General features: G+C 39.0%; 1 protein-coding gene across 1 annotated transcript in view; it reads left to right on the top strand.

The window, feature by feature from the left end:
- Nucleotides 1-290: 290 nt before the first annotated feature.
- rnf19b (ring finger protein 19B) overlaps nucleotides 291-19184 on the top strand; it is a 35964-nt gene continuing 17070 nt past the window's right edge. Inside the window, exons 1-2 of the mRNA XM_038724995.1 lie at nucleotides 291-543; nucleotides 15691-16944. Coding sequence (XP_038580923.1) covers nucleotides 16283-16944 — 662 coding nt within the window. The 5' untranslated portion in view covers nucleotides 291-543; nucleotides 15691-16282. The remainder of the gene's footprint in view (nucleotides 544-15690; nucleotides 16945-19184) is intronic.

The following is a 19184-nucleotide window of genomic DNA, read 5'->3' as shown; positions in this document are numbered from 1 at the left end:
TAAAAGACTAATTATTGTCTGTATTTATTAAAACGAAACTGTATAAAGTCCAGCAGACCTACCGTGGAACTCCACACCCTGTTTTGGTTTTGTTTGTTTATAAACACTTTCCTGGCAGTTTCCTTTTGACTCCTCTTTCCAACAAAGTAGCTACGCTGAAGTTCCTGACTGGAGGTGACGCCGCTGGGTGGGGTTTCCGTTTTGTTGACGGCGTAACGTCACCGACCGGGGCTTTCCTCCATGACGTCAGAGGGCGGCGGCGGCGGCGGTGGAGCGGCAGAGAGAGAGAGAGCTAGAGAGAGAGAGGGGGAGAGAGAGCGATCTGCGGAGATTACACAGAGTTTCAGTGGTGCGCTCCCGGGACGAAGGAAGACTAGAGGCCGCCGTCACACGCGAAAAGCCCAGAGACAGTCGGGCACGGTAACAGAGCACCGACTACCTACAGCTTATCGATAAGAAGCAAGGCAACACAAAGACGGGAGCCAGGATTGGAGCCGAAGTGGCCGTCGCATCTCCTGTCGAAGAAATCCGGTCCTCAGCAGGGTAAGTGACCGGCAGTGAACCTGCTGTATGAGCTGTTCGTCTGAGATGACATGGATTTAATTTAATTTCTGCTTCAGACTATCTAGATAAAAAGAAAAAAAAGAGCCACCTTAATTAAAGGGGGTGTGCCACCATAAATCTCAAAATTACTGATTATTCTCAAGCATGACTGTCATATTATCAGGAGGGTCAACTCTCACCTAAACCACCCACATTATCATTACAGAGAGGAGAAATACTCATAAAACAAACAGCAGGGAGGATACAAATCAGTGTAATAATGCTAAACTATAAAAACAAAATGTCCTCAGTTTCAGTACAGTCATTGTCCAAGTCATCCTGGATGTCTGGAGAGTTAAAATCCCTTCCCTGGCTTTCCCTTTAAAACATTCCTCTCTGCCCCGCCACTCCCTGGTCACTGTTTAGGCTGTATTTTTCTGAGGAAAGAAAAAACTTCATCATTATAATTGAGAATGTAAAAAAAGAGAGCTGGAAAAACAAGGCAGTAGAGCTTAGAACAGGAGAGATGTTATGATTAAAGGACACTGTAAGGTGAGGTGTTAAAAAGACTCTGAGCCCCACAAACACTGATTTTGTGTGTCAGATGTAATGATCTCACTAGTCAGGGTGGAAAAGGTGTTCCAGCATCGTAATGTTTGGTAGCCTTAATGAGATAACTTACAACATGAAGGTTTTTATGTAAATATTTGGGATTTAAAATACTTAAAATGTGTAATATTTTTAATCTTCTGGGGTAAAAACACAAATTTTTACACTCTCAATCAAAAAGCAAACTGAACAGGTTAATTAAGATTAAGCCAACATTAGTCTAATAAACTGAGGTTGTAAGTCATTCAAACTGTAATCATATAAAAGCAATACACAAAATCTATACCTGGCATGTTGGAATTAACATATATTGCCAAAGACTACACCTTGTTTGACATGTCAGAACAGGAACTAATTGTTGTTGTGTTTTAGTTTTATAATGAAAGTGACTGAGATGGATCAGTCACACCTGGCTGATCTGTTTAACAAGGTCAGAAATGCTGCGGATATAACCCTGATGTCAACATTGCGTCGATAAAAATGTAGGCTGAGTTGGGTGCAAATGCTGGTTTTAGCAGGTCTGGTTTAAGAACGGTACTAAACTAACCTTGAACCCTGGATTTCTTTATTTGTTTCCTTGTTAATGGACAGATTCTGCCAAAAAAACGCATATAGCATTGACAGGAAGAAACCAAATGATAGTAATTGTCAAAACAGTTACAAATCTGCTTGACAGGGAATGTAGTATCCTATCTCTGCATAACATGATGATATTATTCACACATCAGTTATAGCACAAAATAATGGTAGCATTACACAGGCTTTAAAATTATAAGGGTATTAATTGATGAACTTCATCCTTTCTAAAATGTACTATGGTATTTTAGAAGTGAAATCCTTTATATGATTATAGCAGAACATGCATTATAAGTTGTTTTGTTGGAAAGTGACCCCAACCAGATTACATTATAAACAGCACGCTTTAGAACTGATGTTTTGTGCTCTCAGATATATTTGGCCATTACCTCATATCCCGTATCATTATGTGCGATCAGCTTTTACAATAGCTGGGAATGACTCTCTTAGTTGTCAGATGTACTGTGTCTGTGTCCGTGAATTGTGCTGCCGTTTCCTCTCTGAAACCTGACCCACTCATCCAGTTTACAACTGTTACTGCTGCTCACCTCACCAGTCTCTGTACAGGCCTAAGTTGGCATGTGTGTGTAAGAAAGGGGGTTGTTATGTGTGTGTGTGTGTGTGTGTGTGTGTGTGTGTGTGTGTGTGTGTGTGTGTGGAGTTGATGTAAAGGAGCTCAGAGGTTTGCTCTTTGCGACTGTAACGCCTGCAGGCCTGACATTAAACATTCAACAACTCAGCAGTATGGCTCCTGAACGCTCCTCTAATTATAGAAGCAGATTCCCTATATTGCCACCTTCCAGTGCATCGCAATGGAGTCTGAATCCCCTTTATGTTGACGTGTGTGTGCATGTGTGTAGGAGAGAGGGAAATGTGTTAATGATAGTCAGTGGGAAGAAGAGAAAATGCTCAAACTTTCCATTCTTGTCTGCCTCCCACTGCATTTGTTCCTGAGTTGTTCAGGGTTTTTCTAGATAGATAGATAGATAGATAGATAGGTACACAGATTTATAGACAGATAGTGCTCCCCCACTATTGTAAATTATTTGACTATTCATTCTAATCCTAGATGATGAAGAAACTAGACATTGTTTGTGGTCATTTTAAGCTTTTACTCAATTCATAAAAATGATTGCTCATCGTGGTCGGGTATGAAACAGCAATACAAGTAAAATATTTCACTGGTTACAACATTTCAAATGTGTAATATTTGCTGATTTTTTTGAAGCAATTTGAAGACAAAAACTTGGGCTTTTTGAAAATTGTGAGTGCACTTCTCACTCTTTCCTGACAAAAACTACATAAATTGATATGGGAAAAATGTTAGTGAACAGCGGCATATTGTTAGTGTACTTATTGGCATCATCATTGAGCAGACACAGAGCATCATTAGAATTAATTTAGAGTCAAGTTTCTGTCCACACGATATACAGTATGTATGTTTAATCTTCACTCGCTTTTAGCTCTGTTTTTGGTCTCTGCCTACCCTTGAGGAAAATACCTGTCTGGTCCTTTAGCTGCTAAATGCCACTATGTTCACCAGCTGGTCACTAACTGTGCCTCTCAACTGTTTGGCGCTGACCAGGTGGTGTAGAGCGGGTTTTCAGAGATTTGACGTCTGAAAATAAAGTTACATTGAAACTGAACCAAAACAATAATGTTGTGGACCTAACACGGGGGGAAAAATGGACTGAAAGAGGCTAAAAAAGCTCCTTAGAGCTCTGCGGAAGTTATTACTGTTATTAAAGTCATATAATACATATAGTTAATATACATAAATATTTATTATAGCATATAAAATTCTGCATGTCTTTGATTAACATGAGAAATATCAAGTTATTTTCTAATAAGATAAAATAAAATACACATTAAATGAAAATAGAATACCAAAACACAAGATACAATACAAATAGAAAAATAAGAATAAGACTTATATGTACATTTTATACACCTTTTAAATACAGATAATAAAATGAAAATGAAATTGGCAGGGCAAAAAATTTGCCAGTTACCGTTGACTGGGTTTGGCAAAACAGAAAACATTCTGGTTATCAAGCCATATCTGAACCAAAACTCTGATATTGTGTTGGCATCAGCATGTAAGCATACCCAATCCTACTTATCATGTGTCTACATCACAATAATATTCCAAATGTGCTTTGATCTTTTTGCAAATTTGCTTATTTTCTGAAATTACTGTAATTTAACTTATCGATTAGTCCAAAACAAAATCCTATGACGTTGAGTGGAATAAGAGTTTCAGTCAGAAACAGTCCTAATAGATGGATTGAGAGAAAGAGATTAGAAACACACTTGTTTCTCTAACAACAGATGTTAAGTCATTAAAATGCTGATATGGAAATTGGTCAACTGTGTAGTCCATTTCCTCTGAAAATGGGTGTGTAAACATTAACAGCATATCAAGACAACAAATCTTCTCCCATGCACACACACCCAAACACATGTGCGCACATCATCAGACAGTGTTCAGATTGTGTGTGAGCTGGATTCCTGGGAAGAGCAGGCCATCATGCTGGGTTGTCAGGGTTTTTCCACAGAAGGGAAAATTGTTTTCATTGTCAGTGATGTAACTATTATCAACTCGCCGTTCGGATGGTGTTTCTTATAGCTGTGTGAAATATTGACAGTAAACAATAACTACTTCATGTTCTGTGTGACAGTAAGTGCTGCTCTACTCAGGCTGTGTTTTCTAAACTGTTAGTTTCTTCATAAGTAGTTCACTGGAAGTGCTGATATTCTCATGAACAAAACACATTAAGGAACCAACATGATCAAAATAATTCAATATTATTAATAATCTACACATGTTCCCCTTAACATGAACTCCATGCCATGAAATTTGGTCGTTACTTTTATGTCTTCCTTCAGATGAATTGTAATAACTTTGGCATCTTAACCTTTCATCTAGTGCCATCATCAGCTCATAAATGTTTCCAATACTTTGCTTTGTAATCAAATACCTTAAACACCAATAACATTCCCAACAGCCTCAGTTTTACTTTGTGTTTAGTGCAAACTAGCAAATGTTGGCATGCTATCACGCTAAACTCAGATAGTAAAGATGATAATTATCATGTGCTGAACATCCGCAGGTTTGGATCATCACTGTGCGCATGTTTGCGTTAGCATTTAGCTAAATACAGATAGAGCCGCAAGCAGGTCCACTTAGTTTTCTTTAGTTTTGGACTGCTGTTATCGTCCACTGATCAAGTTCCTAATAAATATCAGGTGAATAGTTTCTTTTGACATGTAGTGTTATCAGAAATTTTTACAGTTAAGAACGAGAGTAAGTCAAGCTTGACGAGCTAGATATTTCCTGGTTTGATATGAATCATGGATGTTTAACTTTTTGCCTCAGGCTTAGTTCACACGTACACTGGAATTTTCATAAACGGAGTTTTTCCTCCTTTGCTTTAAAAAAAAATCTTTGTCTATATGAAAACACAAAAATACGCTATCAAGCGCTGTCAAGAGCATGCCGAACCACCATGTGATGTGACACTAAGCGTAAAGCTACGTTGGCCAATCAGAGCCTATTAAAATGGTAAACAAAGCAGACAGTGGGGCACAATCTGACATCAAACCAGCAGATAATGGCCCGCACTCTGACATTGCAAGGCAAGAACTCCGGTTTCACTGTCTACACGACAACACTGCAAACTTGAGTTTCATAAAATCTTCACCCTGGCAGGAGTGTATGTTCGGTTTCAGTGACCTGATGCATTTCCGTGTGTACGAACGGCCAAACCGCGTAGAAAAAGTCACGGTTTTGAAAATACCCGTGTTCCTATAGATAGGGCCTCAGTTTCCTTGATTTCCACCAACATACCATCAACATTAGAGGCCAACGACAGTTGGACTAAACAGGTCTCAGGTGTCAAAGTAAATGCTTGTGTGTATAACTATGGGGGTGTTGAAAGAGGCCATGGCCTTTCTGAATTATTAATCTTAAAAAGATTCCTAATTAATGGTTGTGTGATGAAAGGAGCAGTGTGGAAGGAAGCTGCAGTGAGGTCACCTGGTACACCATGAATCAGCATTGAAGCATGGGGTTGGCAATTGGTTCTTTCTGCTCTAATGTGCCATTATAACCAATTTAATCAGTCGTGATATGTAATCTGCGTGACTCAGCTGGACCTTACGCTCACTGGAAGTAGCCTTCACTTGTGTGTGTGTGTTTATGTGTTCCTGTATTTTTTCTACAAGGACCAAATGTTCTCACGTAGATACAGAGATCCTCTAAAGTGAGGACGTTTTGCTTAACCTTGCTTCTTTTAAAAGGAACATTTAGCCATCTATAATGGGGGTGCAGTCTGTGCTGGTGATTTAGGTGGTCCAATAAAACCATAACTACCTCAGGGCTGCAACATGCCTAACAACAGAGCAACGGCTACTTTACTGTTGTTGGTGCAGCTGAAATAATAAAATCCCCATAATAACTCTTCTTGCTAGCTTTTATTAGCTACATTAGCCATCAAGATGTGGATCCAACTTTAGTTACAGTTTCATAACATAACCTTTTTCAGCTGTATACTGAAATATAAAATATATGATATGGCTAAATGAACTTTATAAATTTCATGCTGTCGTCCTCTTCAGAGCTTTGATGCTTCAGCTAATTGGTAGCATGTGTTCAGGCACATTTATATAGAAATGCAAGAATTTAAAAACTTTTTCTCAGCCTGAAAACTGCTGTTTGTAAATTAATTTAATCCAAGCGCACTGCAGCAGTGGTCTTTTTTTGTGAAGAAACACAATATAAACCTTAAACTTAAATTTGCAGTTAATAAACACAATCTTAGCATGTTCATGTTTGCATACGTTACTGCAGTGTAGAGGTGTGAAATAAGTGGATGGTTACTAGTTTAGGGATTGTTAGCACCAGCGAGCTTTATGTTGCATTTAGAAATTTATTTGTTGTAGTTGGTGAAATCTTTTAAATCATTAAGCATTTTCAAGGCTCTACAGTTAAATTTAATAAATTAGCGACATAATCTTTAAACCAAAGAAGCAGAAGAAGTGAAAACACTTCTATACTTTAAGGTACGTTTTGAAAGCAGGACTATTTTTACATTGTTGTAATACTACTTTAATAACAAGTACTTCTTCCATCACTAGTAAAATCACATTCTATAAAGCAAACAGCTTTCAGTTTCACTTATTAAGAGGCACATTTGCCTTTTTAAAATGGTACTGATAGCACATGTTTGCAATAGGCTTATGTTGCTCTATAGAAGCATGAGAAACCGACAGAGATGCATTTTTACAGCAGGGTCAACTAGCGAGGGGTTTAGACAAACACACACACACACACACACACACACACAAACGTAATAGATCATTAGCTCCTGGTTGAGTAGGGGACCACCTGTTCTGTCCAGAGACTGTCGGCCCCTGGCTCTCAGATTAGCAGGGTTTTAGTCTGTGTAGCTGCAAACAGGCTAATAAATCTGAGCGGAGCCGTCTGCTGGACCCCAGCTCTCTGTGGATCTGTCCGTTCATGTTAAAATAATGTCATCAGTCAATTTAGACCACAGGCTTTTAGCTGATGCTCTTATCCAAAGTAATGCTCTTGAACACTGAGTTCAACAACAGGATAATCAGTTTAGTGTGTTTAGTGAAAGAGAACTGTTATAGTGGATGATAACATTTAAATCAAAGTATTTTCTTGTGCTTCTGGTTGGATAATGCAAGTGTTAATCGTGTGGAAATAATATTTTGCATCAAATACCGGTTGGTAAACTGGTTTGTCGAGGCATGTTTTGTTGTCCGTGTCCTTGCTTGTTTGGATATAATGGTTGCCTGTTGGATCTGATGATGCACTCAAGTTTTAGTTCTTCCAGCAGATCTGCAGCTTCACAAGTCTTACAAGCAACTGCAGCAGTGAGAAGTGCATAGTTCAGAGCCGTAACATTTTTCCTGGGAATGAGCAAAGACAATAAACAGCAGTGGAGTTCTGTGGAAAGATGAGCCTTAGGACATTTAATAATGTGTTTGGCAGAAATGCAGAATGGGGAGAAATATATTTCCCCACCATGATGTGATTATGTGGCCGGATAAAGGCTGCAGTGTGTCACTGAAAGCAGAAGTTGAGTAAATACATTATCAAGCACTACACTTATGTTCAGCTTTAAAGTACTTTACTTGAATATCTATATTTTATGCTACTGAACACTTCTACTAGTAAGTAAATACATTTATTTAGTGAAATGAACAGAAGAAAAAAAAAAGAAGATATTTTTTTACTCCACTTCCGTTATTTGGGTGCTACAAGCTTCTTTTCAGATTCAGATATTCAAAAACTAAACATGTGATCCGTTTATAAAACATGATGCGTTGTTATATATTAAACTAACAACAGCATAAGGAGTGATAATTAGCACCACCTCGATCAGTACACCATTAAAATGCTTCTTATATGTTAAACATACTACGAGGAGTTTTTTACTGGTTATAAAACTGATTCTGACTTTATATGACATACATAAGATTGTCCATTTCTACATTGTTATTCTATTTGCCTGTCACCGGGTTCAATTACCCATAAAACCTGATTCAAAATTATTTCTGGCATGCAGACAAGAAGAGCCAAAGTTTCAAAGTGGCATCCGGGGACCCTCAGGGGTCAGGGCGGTTCCAGGGTTTCCCCAGCAAAAAGGGAATCCTTTCTTTTCACTAAAAGTCCATCTGTAACTTCCATAGTGACTGAACGAATAGCTATTTTGATCATGGATTTCATACACTTTTTGGAATAAAATATCTAAAAGCCAAAATCCTATCAGATGGGTGATCCTGGGACAAAATCTTATCAAATGGGGGTCTGTGGTCTAATTTGTGTGAATTTAGGGTTCCTTGACATAAAAAAGTTTGAGAACCACTGTCTTAGAGCACAGGCAAAAACACTAGTCAACCTGTCGAAGAGAATTGTGAGATTTGAAAGGAAAACCGATCCCGAATTGGTTGTCGTCGTTGTCGTCCTAGACGGGTATGTAATATGCATATTTTAGTTGGCGATGTAGGGTCATGGAGGTATAGTTCACTGGGGACATTACTGTAGTACAACTGTCGTTGCTACCAAGCTTTATCTTTCTGTTGGCACATTGTTATGAAGACATAAGATTCCTGGGGAATGTTGCTAACTTTATCTTTCTCAGCAAAATTGCTATCACAGAGCAACCAAATCACCATTGTTATATTACATATCTCATTGGCATGTATCATGCAAACAACTGTTTAAAAGTAGTATTAAAAACAAGTTGCATCTTTCTTTCACTTTCAAAACAAATGCATGCACTAACCAGATGAAGATCTCTATGACACTAGGCGGTGTAGCCACTACCGCTTTTGTCCACAGGTGCCACCACAAGTGACACAAAATGAAAGTTCCTTGTAGTTGCTTTAATGTATCAGTAATCGGAATCCAGCACTGTAACATGAACAGTTGATTAATGAAACAAACTCACCACAAAGACCATTTTCACCGTCTGACTTTTCACATAATGAGTATTTTAAGGATTTAAGAATGAAGTACATTGTACACTTGGTCATGTTATTTAAAATAGGACTTTTACTCATAATGGAGTATTTTTTACATTGTTTGTGTGTTGTAGAGTGAATCCTGTGCAGAAGTATCAGGGCTGGCAGTGAATCATCTTGTTACATAACAGCAATCAGCTCTCACAGCAGCGCCTCACCTGTAGCACACAGCTGATTGCTCTGACACCTGTGTGCTGAATGTGTGTGGTTGTGTGCGCACCACACAAGCTGAATCAGTTCAGTCTTATAAACTCATTTTAAATAAATTTTACTGTAATTTAAGTCTAAATTGCTTCTTTGGCTCTTATGTTGCATTGATGATTTCTTATAGTAGACAGTTCTTTGAGTAATTATTAGATCATGTCTTGTTTTACGTGTCTTTTTATGCTCAATAAATTGCTGTGTACAACGGTGAATGCTGCACCCAAAATACAGTTGCACAGTTTTAGTTTTATTGATTTATATTTATCCCGTGACCCTGTACACAGCATAAGCGGTTGATGATGGATGGATGGATTTATATTTATCAATGTGTTTGCTGATCCCTGGTTTTCCACACTAAGATTGCAACTAGCAATAATCTTAACCATTTCAACACTATCCAGTCTATCTGTTTACACACTCAGTTGCCAGTTTATTAGGTAGACCTAACAATCTGATAAAAAGTCCTGCAATAAAAAAGTTCAGTTTTTGCAGTTGAGTGTTTTTTGAGGTTTGTGGTGCTATTGAACTGTATTGCATTATGCAGATACATAGAAAACAGCCTAGTGGGGTGTACAAATTAATAGAAACATCTGTCAAAATCAACACCTCTCTAAAACAATATTAACAAAAACTGAACATTATAACCTTCATGATGGTAGGATTTAAGCAGTACTGCCGTATTGGACTGCATTCGTTTTAGCTGGTGCACTTAATAAACTGAGTGGAAACTGAGTTTATGTAATGTATGTGTGTGTGCTGCCAGTTGCACCATGTACATGTCTGAGAACAGATTACCTGCAGAACTCTCTCTCTGTCTTATGTCTGATTCAGGAAAACCATTATGAACCTTGAATTGGACTGTAAGGTTATATTAAGGTGATTTTGGAAGACTAAGCGTTATAGTTTTAATATCCCATAAATACAAAGCCCCACTAGTGGCCTTTTGAGACTGCAGTGTTTAATACATCACAAAATACAGCAAACAATGTACTATTGATTTTGCAATTCTCAGAACCTTAAAAGAAGTGACACTAAAATATAAAGTTTGTCCTGAAGCTAGAGGAAAGAACATTGAGTCATAAATAACTCAGCAGATTTATTAGGTACACCTATAATAACATATCAATAAATAATGAGATATGATTTGACATTTAGGCCTGAGGGTGGCGTGAGGGAAGCTCAAGGATTACCCAACGTGCAGTAAAAGAGAAGAATTTGTGTAAGGCTGCAAATAACAATAATAGGAATTGATGATATTTGTTTGAAATGTCCATTCTAGTTCCTTGTTGTTTCTTGTTTTGTTGTTTAAAGAAAATTAATTCTATTTACAATAGTATAAATCAGAGAAGCGCAGCACACTGGAGACGTTGCAACCAGAGAGTGACTCTAGTTTGTGACTGATAAAGGATGTAAACAATTAATTAGTTAATAGTTAGTTAAGGTAAGCTGTAGTTTATAACAATGCATCATATTTTATAAGCTCACCATACGTTTTGGATGCCTTAAATTGTGAAAAAACTAGTAGCTACCACTGAGTTGTAGTGGAGTAGAAGTATAGGTACACTACTTGAATAAATGTACTTAGTTAGACTTCACCCCTGGAAAAATCACACCCTTTAAAATAGTAGGTTCCTGTCCTGAGAACACAGAAAGCTGCTGTTTTTTCCAACCTTAATTTCAGTTAATTGCGCTCCTGGCGCAGATGGTGAGCATAAAAATCAGCAGCCTTCTTTGTCCTGAGAACCACTTTTGAGACGTGGTGCTATGACTCAACATTATCTTTGCATTGTGGGGATCATAAAGTGAAACCCTCAGTCAGCGGTTTAATCTTGATCTTTGTTATCTGTTAATGTTAAATGACGTTAATCTACAAACCACAGCACATAAACAGTGTGCACTCTTCTGTCTTTTTTTAGATGAAATGAAACTGGGCAACTTCACTGAATGTGTTTCCAGTGGTGGAAAGTTTACAATTACGCTAGTAGTACACTTTTGAGGTACTTGGACTTTACTGGAGTATTTTCATTTTCTGCTACTTCACTCCACTACAATTGGCAAGTTTTGTACTTTTTAGTCCACTACTTTTATCTGATAACTTTAGTTTAGATTAGTAAAACAAAATCTAATCAGCAATTCATTTATAATGTATTATTATAGATAAAGATTAGACTTTAGTGATTTAAAGTAATTAAAATTAGCCTCACCATTACCAGCTGCAAGATTAAAGTGATGTACACACTGCTTTGATATAAACCATTCTACAATAAGCTATTGCTACTTTTTCTTACTTCACCCATTGTGTGTTTCTAAAGCTTTGATACAGAAAACAGCCAGAAGAAAATGATTAAAACAGGCAGGGAGAGCTAAGAGTCTGGAGGACGCTGCATGAGAGCAGCCTGCTGTGTGTGTGAAGGAGAGAGCCACTGAAACAACAAGTTTAACGATAGCAGAAACAGAAATGCTTTGCCAGTGCAGTGAGAGTGTGAGAAGAGGAGGTTTAGCTGGTGTGTGTGTTAGCTGAATTGAGCAGCAGTGGAGTAGGAGGAAAGTGTGGGACAAAGTGTATGTGTGCATGTTGATAGCAAATCATGTCCAGATTGTGAAGTTCTCAGGCTGTTCAGACCTATCTGCCAAACCATGGCATGATTACAGCACATACGCGTGCACACACACACGCACATACAATCCACTACCCCATGGGGACATCTCATCGACATAATGCCTTCCCTCGCTCCTCACCCTAACTGTAACCTGAATCCTAAAACCAAGTCTTAACGCTCAAAAGGCCGTGGGACCCTAGTTATATTCCCCACGGGTTAGTGTGCACTTACTTAAAGCATCATTTTTCAATCATCAGTGCAGGTTTTCTACCATGTGAATGTCTTTAGAGAACCAATTGATTCTCTTGACACTCGTTATCTAATGACTGAGAAACTGATATAATTTCCACTACAAATGTGTCGACTAAATTTGATTTAGTTTTGTTTATTTAACACATGCCATGTGATTTTGCATAGACTTACATGTTAATGTTGATGAGGTGTTTTGCATGAAAATGTGAAGAAACCACAACTTAAATAGTCTCAGGTGCATAAAAAGGTACTGATGTTGCACTTTTCAAAACCTATGTTACAGAGCGCTTCACAAACAGAACAACTAAGCACAAAATATAGTTAAAGGTTCACATCAAATTGCAGTAATTTAAATAATTTTTATTTAAAAAAGTGTTGTCTAAACACAAATAGAGGTTGCCATCTGTGACACTGCAGTAGTGTTTGTGCGTGTGATGCTATTACAAGCTGGTGGCAGGGTTTATTTAGGAACTTGAGGCTTTTTATGCACTGTCACACAATTCAGTGAAAACCCAGGGTGACCACGAGAAGATGGTGAGCGTTGGATATGTATGTGTTGGTGCACAGTTTGTAGTTGTACACAAATTTTTCACCATTTACTGTGTTGGGAGTAATTTTCATTCATTAATTTATGACTTGCTCAGATGTTTTACCTTCCTCTTCCTGTAACCTGCAGCGTGTTGGTGTGATGTATGTAATGTCTCACAACTGTTTATAGGCTGCAGATATCAAACATGACAGTTGGTTGACTTTCCGGGGAGTTGTCTCTTCTATCTTAGAGAGGAAACATTAAACTGACCGCAGAGGTTAAAGTTAGTGTGAAGCTTATAGTTTAGTTTAGAGGAATGTACTGACCATGTAGGAGGGCGAAAGTCTTATTAGGCTGCAAGTAAATTTGTATTCAGTCCCCCTCATGTTCAAATAGTTTCCAGACCTGCACATTTAAAGTATTAAAATTCTGTACTTAAGTACACATTCAAGCTACTGATTTTTCTGAAAAACTAAAGGTTTAAGTGTTCCTTATGTGAAAATCCTCCTTAAGCGTAATAAAATATTTTAACCCCCCCATAGATCAGCTGTAAAGTTGACTTTTTAGAGATACATGGCTCTCAATGGTCACAACACTACAAACATATGACAGGGGCCATTTTTCTGGATAATAATAAATAACTTTAATACTACAAATAAGTTAAGCTGAGAATGCTTAAAATACTTAAGGTTTTGAAGGCACGACTCTGAATACTTATCCCACTACTGCTTTTTTGATTTTACCACTAGGGGGCACATAAGTCAGGCTATACAGAGGGGTAAACACCAAAATAATGCATAAATGGAAACAAAAGCACAATGACCATAAATACAGCAAATATCAGTATCCCCATGTTCGTATTCTTTTTGAAAAGCTTTTAGGAAAAATAAAATAAAAATATCCAAATAAAATAAAGCCTATAATCAACTTGGGTTTGTTTTCATGACCTGGAAATTATGACTCTTCAGTTCAGCCTGAAGCCAATACTTGGCAGGCATCTGTTTTTTGGTCAGGTGCTCTGTGTAACACCTGAACACACTCCCCAGAGTGTGTGTATGTGTGTGTACGTGTGTGTTTAGACTAGCGGCCTTAATCAGATTTGTGAACAAATCAACGTTTGTTGGCCAGAGAGAGAAAACCAGCAAACATCCATGCGGCTGTGAGAGTTGGTTTGTGCTTCTTTTAAATTCAGTTTGGTATCGATTTATTTCATGTAACATAACATAATTGACATGTCTCTCTTTGTGCTGCTGAGAACCTTCTCAGAAATATCTTGTTTCAGATCCAAGTGTTACACATTTTCTTGTGAGTTTTGAGAGAAAAATACATGTACAATTAAAACACAACATGCAACTGTATGACATGTTAAAGCTCCAAATTGTCTGTTACACACACACCTTAACGTAGCTCGCACAGCCTGTAATTGTAGTGGAAACACAGGATGTAATACGTATGTGTGTGGTTGTGTGTGAAAATCCCAGTAGATCAGTAGTTTCTGAATAACTCAGACCAGCCCGTCTGGCACCAAAAACAATGCCATGTTCAAAGTCAAGTTAATTCCCCATTCTGATGCTCAGTTTGAACTTTAGCAAGATGTCTCGACCACCTCTACATGCCTTTATGCATTGAGTTGCTGCCATGTGGTTGGCTGATTAGCTATTTGTGTCAACAAGCAATTGAACAGGTGTACCTAACAAAGTGGCCAGTGAGTGTTTTTGCATGGGTATCATATGTATTTACCAGTGTTTGCTCAACTGTGTGTGTGTGTTTGTGTACATATATGGGATGTGTGTGATGATTTTCAGCTTGTGTGCTATGAACATGTCTTTAGGAAAGTTGTATGTCTGTTTTTATTGTGTGTGTATTTTTGGATTTGAAAGTCTATGTATATATGTGTATAAATATACTTGTGAGTGTATTTTACATGTGACAGTGTATATGCTCAATCGCGTGCGTGTACATAATTATCACTTGTCATGTCACAGAGATGTTACATGTATATGGACGTGTGTGTATGTTTTCATGTCTGTTTTTTGTGTGTGTTTGTTTGGATTTGGAAGTGTGTGTATATTTCTGTATGCATAGAAAGTATCTACTTGTTTATGAGCTTATGTGCGTGTGTTTTTGCATTTTAGGTGTGTATATTTACATGTGTCTCAGTGAGTATGCTCAACTGTGCATGTATTTGTGTGCACATATGTGTAATGTGTGTGTGGCTGGTGATCTTCAGCTTGTGTTTGTGTGTGTGTGTTTTTATTTACTTACAATGCTCAACTGTGTGTGTGTGTGTGTGTGTGTGTGTGTGTGTGTGTGTGTGTGTGTGTGTGTGTGTTGGAGTGCCGGAGTCACAGAGTGGGTCGCTGTTTGCCTCGCTCATAGTGAGTGTCGCCATGGCAACGGCACTAGCAGCTCAGTGTGAAGTGGAGGAAGAGCTTGCGGTGCTCAGTGTGATGCAGACAGATAGAGAGACTGGTTTCACATGAATACGTGATTGGTCTAACTGGCCGATGATGTCATGTATTTAATTGGTGGTTTAACGTGTGTCTCTTCATTCAATTTTGTTGTGTTTTAATGTTTTAAGTATGGTCACTTAACAGATACAGATAACATTCTCCTGCGTGTATGAGACTGTCTGTGTATTTAAATGTAATTAGCACAGATAGATTATCAGTTCAGGGTCACAGCTGTTAATGATCAAATTGAAACCCAGGAAGAGCAAAGCAGAGAGAGAGAAGCAGGGAGAGCAGAAGGAGGAAGAGAGGTGTGTGTCATACTGAGCATGCTCTTTGTGCTAACTTCCTGCTCTCTTCTTCCTGGCAGAAAAGACCGTTCAGAGAGTCCGGCGTTCAGAGAGCCCGGCGTTCAGCTACGAGCGAGAGGAAGATGAGCAGAGGAGCGTCTCTGAATGCAGCTGAAGAGAATTAAATCCAAACTGAGGAATTATTACAACGACTGAACTCATTCCTGTGGATTTTTCTGCTACCTTTTTTTACCATCTCTATTTTTAGAGAGTCATTCATCTTTTAGTTGGACAGTGAGCATCACAGTAATGTTTGACCTCGACATCTGCCTGATAGATGAAAGACTTGGTAGTTTTTTTTCTTTGTAAACCTTTTGACCACCGAGTTTGAGAGAATCTCTGGGAGCCAAAGGGAATTTTGTTTTACTTTAAATCTGTGAAGTCGCTTTCATTTTCAGTTTGTGTCTTTTCCTTTTCTTTCTTAGTAAAAGAAGAAAAGGAGGTGACTGACAAAAGTTTTTCTAACAGGAACTTGAATATCATCATTTGCATTCCTGTTTTCACAAGGGGACAAATCTTCCCTTGTGTGTGTGAGACAGAGTGTGTGTTTGTGTAGATACATTAGCGTGTATCAGGGGACAAAACCCAGCCCTGTGTGTCTCTTCTGGGAAAATGGGATCAGAAAAGGACTCAGAGTCACCTCACTCCTCCGTGAGCGGCGTCCCCAACCCTAAGTGCCGTGCGGCGGGCAAACGCCAGAGTCGCATCTCCTTTCACAGCCTCTTCCACAGCAAACGGGGCTCTCGGGGCACCAGGGGCCCCAAAGGTGGAGCAGCCACCCCTTTATCCCATCATCTCAACACACAACAACAGCATCTCCCTTCTGCCTTGAGCTCAGCACCTGCCGCAGCTTCTGCTACACCCACCACAACCACCACCACAGTCGCCACGACCCCACATGATGCTGCCTCCAGCAGCCCCTCAAAGCCACTCTCCTCCAGTGAGCCGTCTCTGGGTGGAGCCCCCTCCTCTGGGGAGGCCAACCTTCTGGAGTGTCCCCTGTGCCTGGTGCGCCAGCCCGCCGACCAGCTCCCCGAGCTGCTGGGGTGCAGCCACCGCTCCTGCCTCTGCTGCCTGCGGCAGTACCTCCGCATTGAGATCACAGAGAGTCGAGTCCAGCTCAGCTGCCCTGAGTGTGCAGAGAGACTGGTCCCACAACAGGTGGCAGACATCTTGAATGACGCGGCCCTGCTGGAGAAGTATGAGGAGTTCCTACTGCGGAGGTGCCTCGCCTCTGACCCAGACTGCCGATGGTGCCCTGCACCTGACTGCGGGTAAGAAACTGTCCATGATGTTTACAGCCTTGTCCTCACTGCTGTTTATTAAAGGTGCTGGTCTGAGATTTAACCCACACCCAGCTCATCTGTGATTGTTTCAGACATATGTTTAGTTTCCGGTTTCTATGAAATCAAGTATATCTACCCTACGGTCCCCTCCAGCAAATAGCAGCAGGTCTTCATGTTTATGACTTTCTCTGCGTAGGGCTGCAACTAATATTTTTGCATTAAATTGTTTAGTAGTGTATAAAAATATCAGAAAACAAGTCACAAGCCCTGAAAGCCCAAGTTTGACATCTTCAAATCGCTTGTTTTGACAATCCAACAAGCCAAAACCCAGAGCCAAAAACGTTGACAGTTAGTTTTCTGTCAATCGACTAATAGATTAATCAACTTATTGATTCAGCCCTGGACTGTGTGAGTATGCTGAGGACATAATGAATGTTACAGAGGTTATAGAAAGCATTTAAGCGGCTTGTTCTTCTGATCTTCCTGTTTCTGTGATGTTGTCAAGTTATCTGATCGGAGATTAAACTGTAAAAATATGAAATAGCTCTGGAGCGCTCATAAGGTTTGTCCCGGAACTTAAATGAACTATATTGCCCAAGGGAATTCACATTGTGCAATGAATAAAAAAAAAAAATAATTGTGAGGAACAGAAACTAATCTACTTTGAGTGAGACAATAAATAAAAACGTAGGAAAGCCAGAGGCATTTCATGGTATATTACAGATGTTTTATTAAATGCGGGGAGTGTTGTTGCATGAAGTTTCATATCAGGGACAAAAGTTCCCAAAGTCTGGATAAATAAACAAAGTTAGTTTCTATTAAGATTAAAATGCGCAGCTTTAACATCTGGTTTTGACTGAAGAAATCATCAGCTATTAGGTCTAATTAATCTTTGGTAGCTTTGCTGTTGTTTACAGTTGTTATCAGGCCAGTAGCTGTACATCATCTCTACTTGTCTAATTAACCTCTTTCTCTAACTCTCTCTTCCTCTTTCTTCCTCTTCTTCACCCTCTAAGACATGAAACCACTCATTCAGTTGCTGTTAGGTTATTTCTTCACTCTTTTTGCTGTAATTGCCTGGATTTCAGAGGAACAGTATTGATTCAGAATGCTCATAAATGACTGTATTTCTCTGTCTTAGTTTAAGACGACAGGAACTAGTGTGACCCACTCTGAGAGAGAAAGTAAGAAACTGGGTTAGAGGGCTGTGCCCTGTGGTCGGTGGAGGGGTGAAGCAGATGGGTTTGGAGGTAGAGCAGCTCTCGTTAGGTTTCTGGAACAACTGAGAGGCGTTTGTTTCTTCAGAGAAAGCAGGAGTGATTCATTGTGTTTGTGTTGCTGTGTGTGAGTCTGTGTGGGAAGGGGGAACGCAGAAATGTTTTATGGAAAATTATATTTAAGATTTTCAAAATTTTTTGCATACATTCAGAAACATTCAACAGGTCTGTAGGCTGTGAAACTATTGCCCTAGGGTGGGATACTAGAAGAGAAACAGTTTAACATCCTGCTTTTCATTAGCAGTAAAATGCACCGGGGTTTGCTACTACAGCCTTACTTGGTCTGGTATGACCAGTGTCACATGGTAGTTACAGTTAGCAAACTTTACTAACTAACTAACTAACATTATTGAGTTAATTCCCTAAATGAATAACTCTTCTCTGCTTGTTTTACTGTTTTATATACTTTTATCAAAAGTAAAACAGAAAGTAAACACACTGTTACTCACAGGCAACAGCAAATGTCTCACAGTATCACTTTCATGTGCTTTTTCAGCATCTTGAGCATGTGCTCATTATATTTTAATAGGGAGTTACTAAAACATTAGAGTTCAACCTCAGGGGATCATAAATAACATTAATATTATATATAGTATTTTGTGAGATATTTTGTCACAAGCCAAAGTGTTTTTACTATCTGCATTGTGTCAGACCTCTGCTGTCAAATCTATTTCTGTTTTTAAGTTCCTTGTTTTTCTAACAGCTACTGTGTGTTCATCTGAAGCCTGAGCCTGAGCATACATCTATAAGTTGGGATAATTTTCACACCCAATGGGGATGAAAATGAACCCAGAGAGGCACATTTAATTGCTACTGGACATTGTGAACATGCTTAGCATCTTCTTGATATCCCATATAGATTAAAGTTAGGATTTGAGGTTAGTGATGGAATTGGGGAAGTATCAGGTAAAGGCTGCAGTTAGTCGTGTAGGTTAAGATAAGCACACAAGG

The sequence above is a fragment of the Micropterus salmoides genome, unplaced genomic scaffold (genome assembly GCF_014851395.1).
Source record: "Micropterus salmoides isolate LMB-PRFRI ecotype aquatic unplaced genomic scaffold, ASM1485139v1 Ms_hic_scaffold_17, whole genome shotgun sequence".
In the NCBI taxonomy this organism is placed as follows: Eukaryota; Metazoa; Chordata; class Actinopteri; order Centrarchiformes; family Centrarchidae; genus Micropterus; species Micropterus salmoides.
The sequence above is the reverse complement of the archived record's forward strand: the minus strand, read 5'-3'. Positions and strand labels throughout refer to the sequence as shown.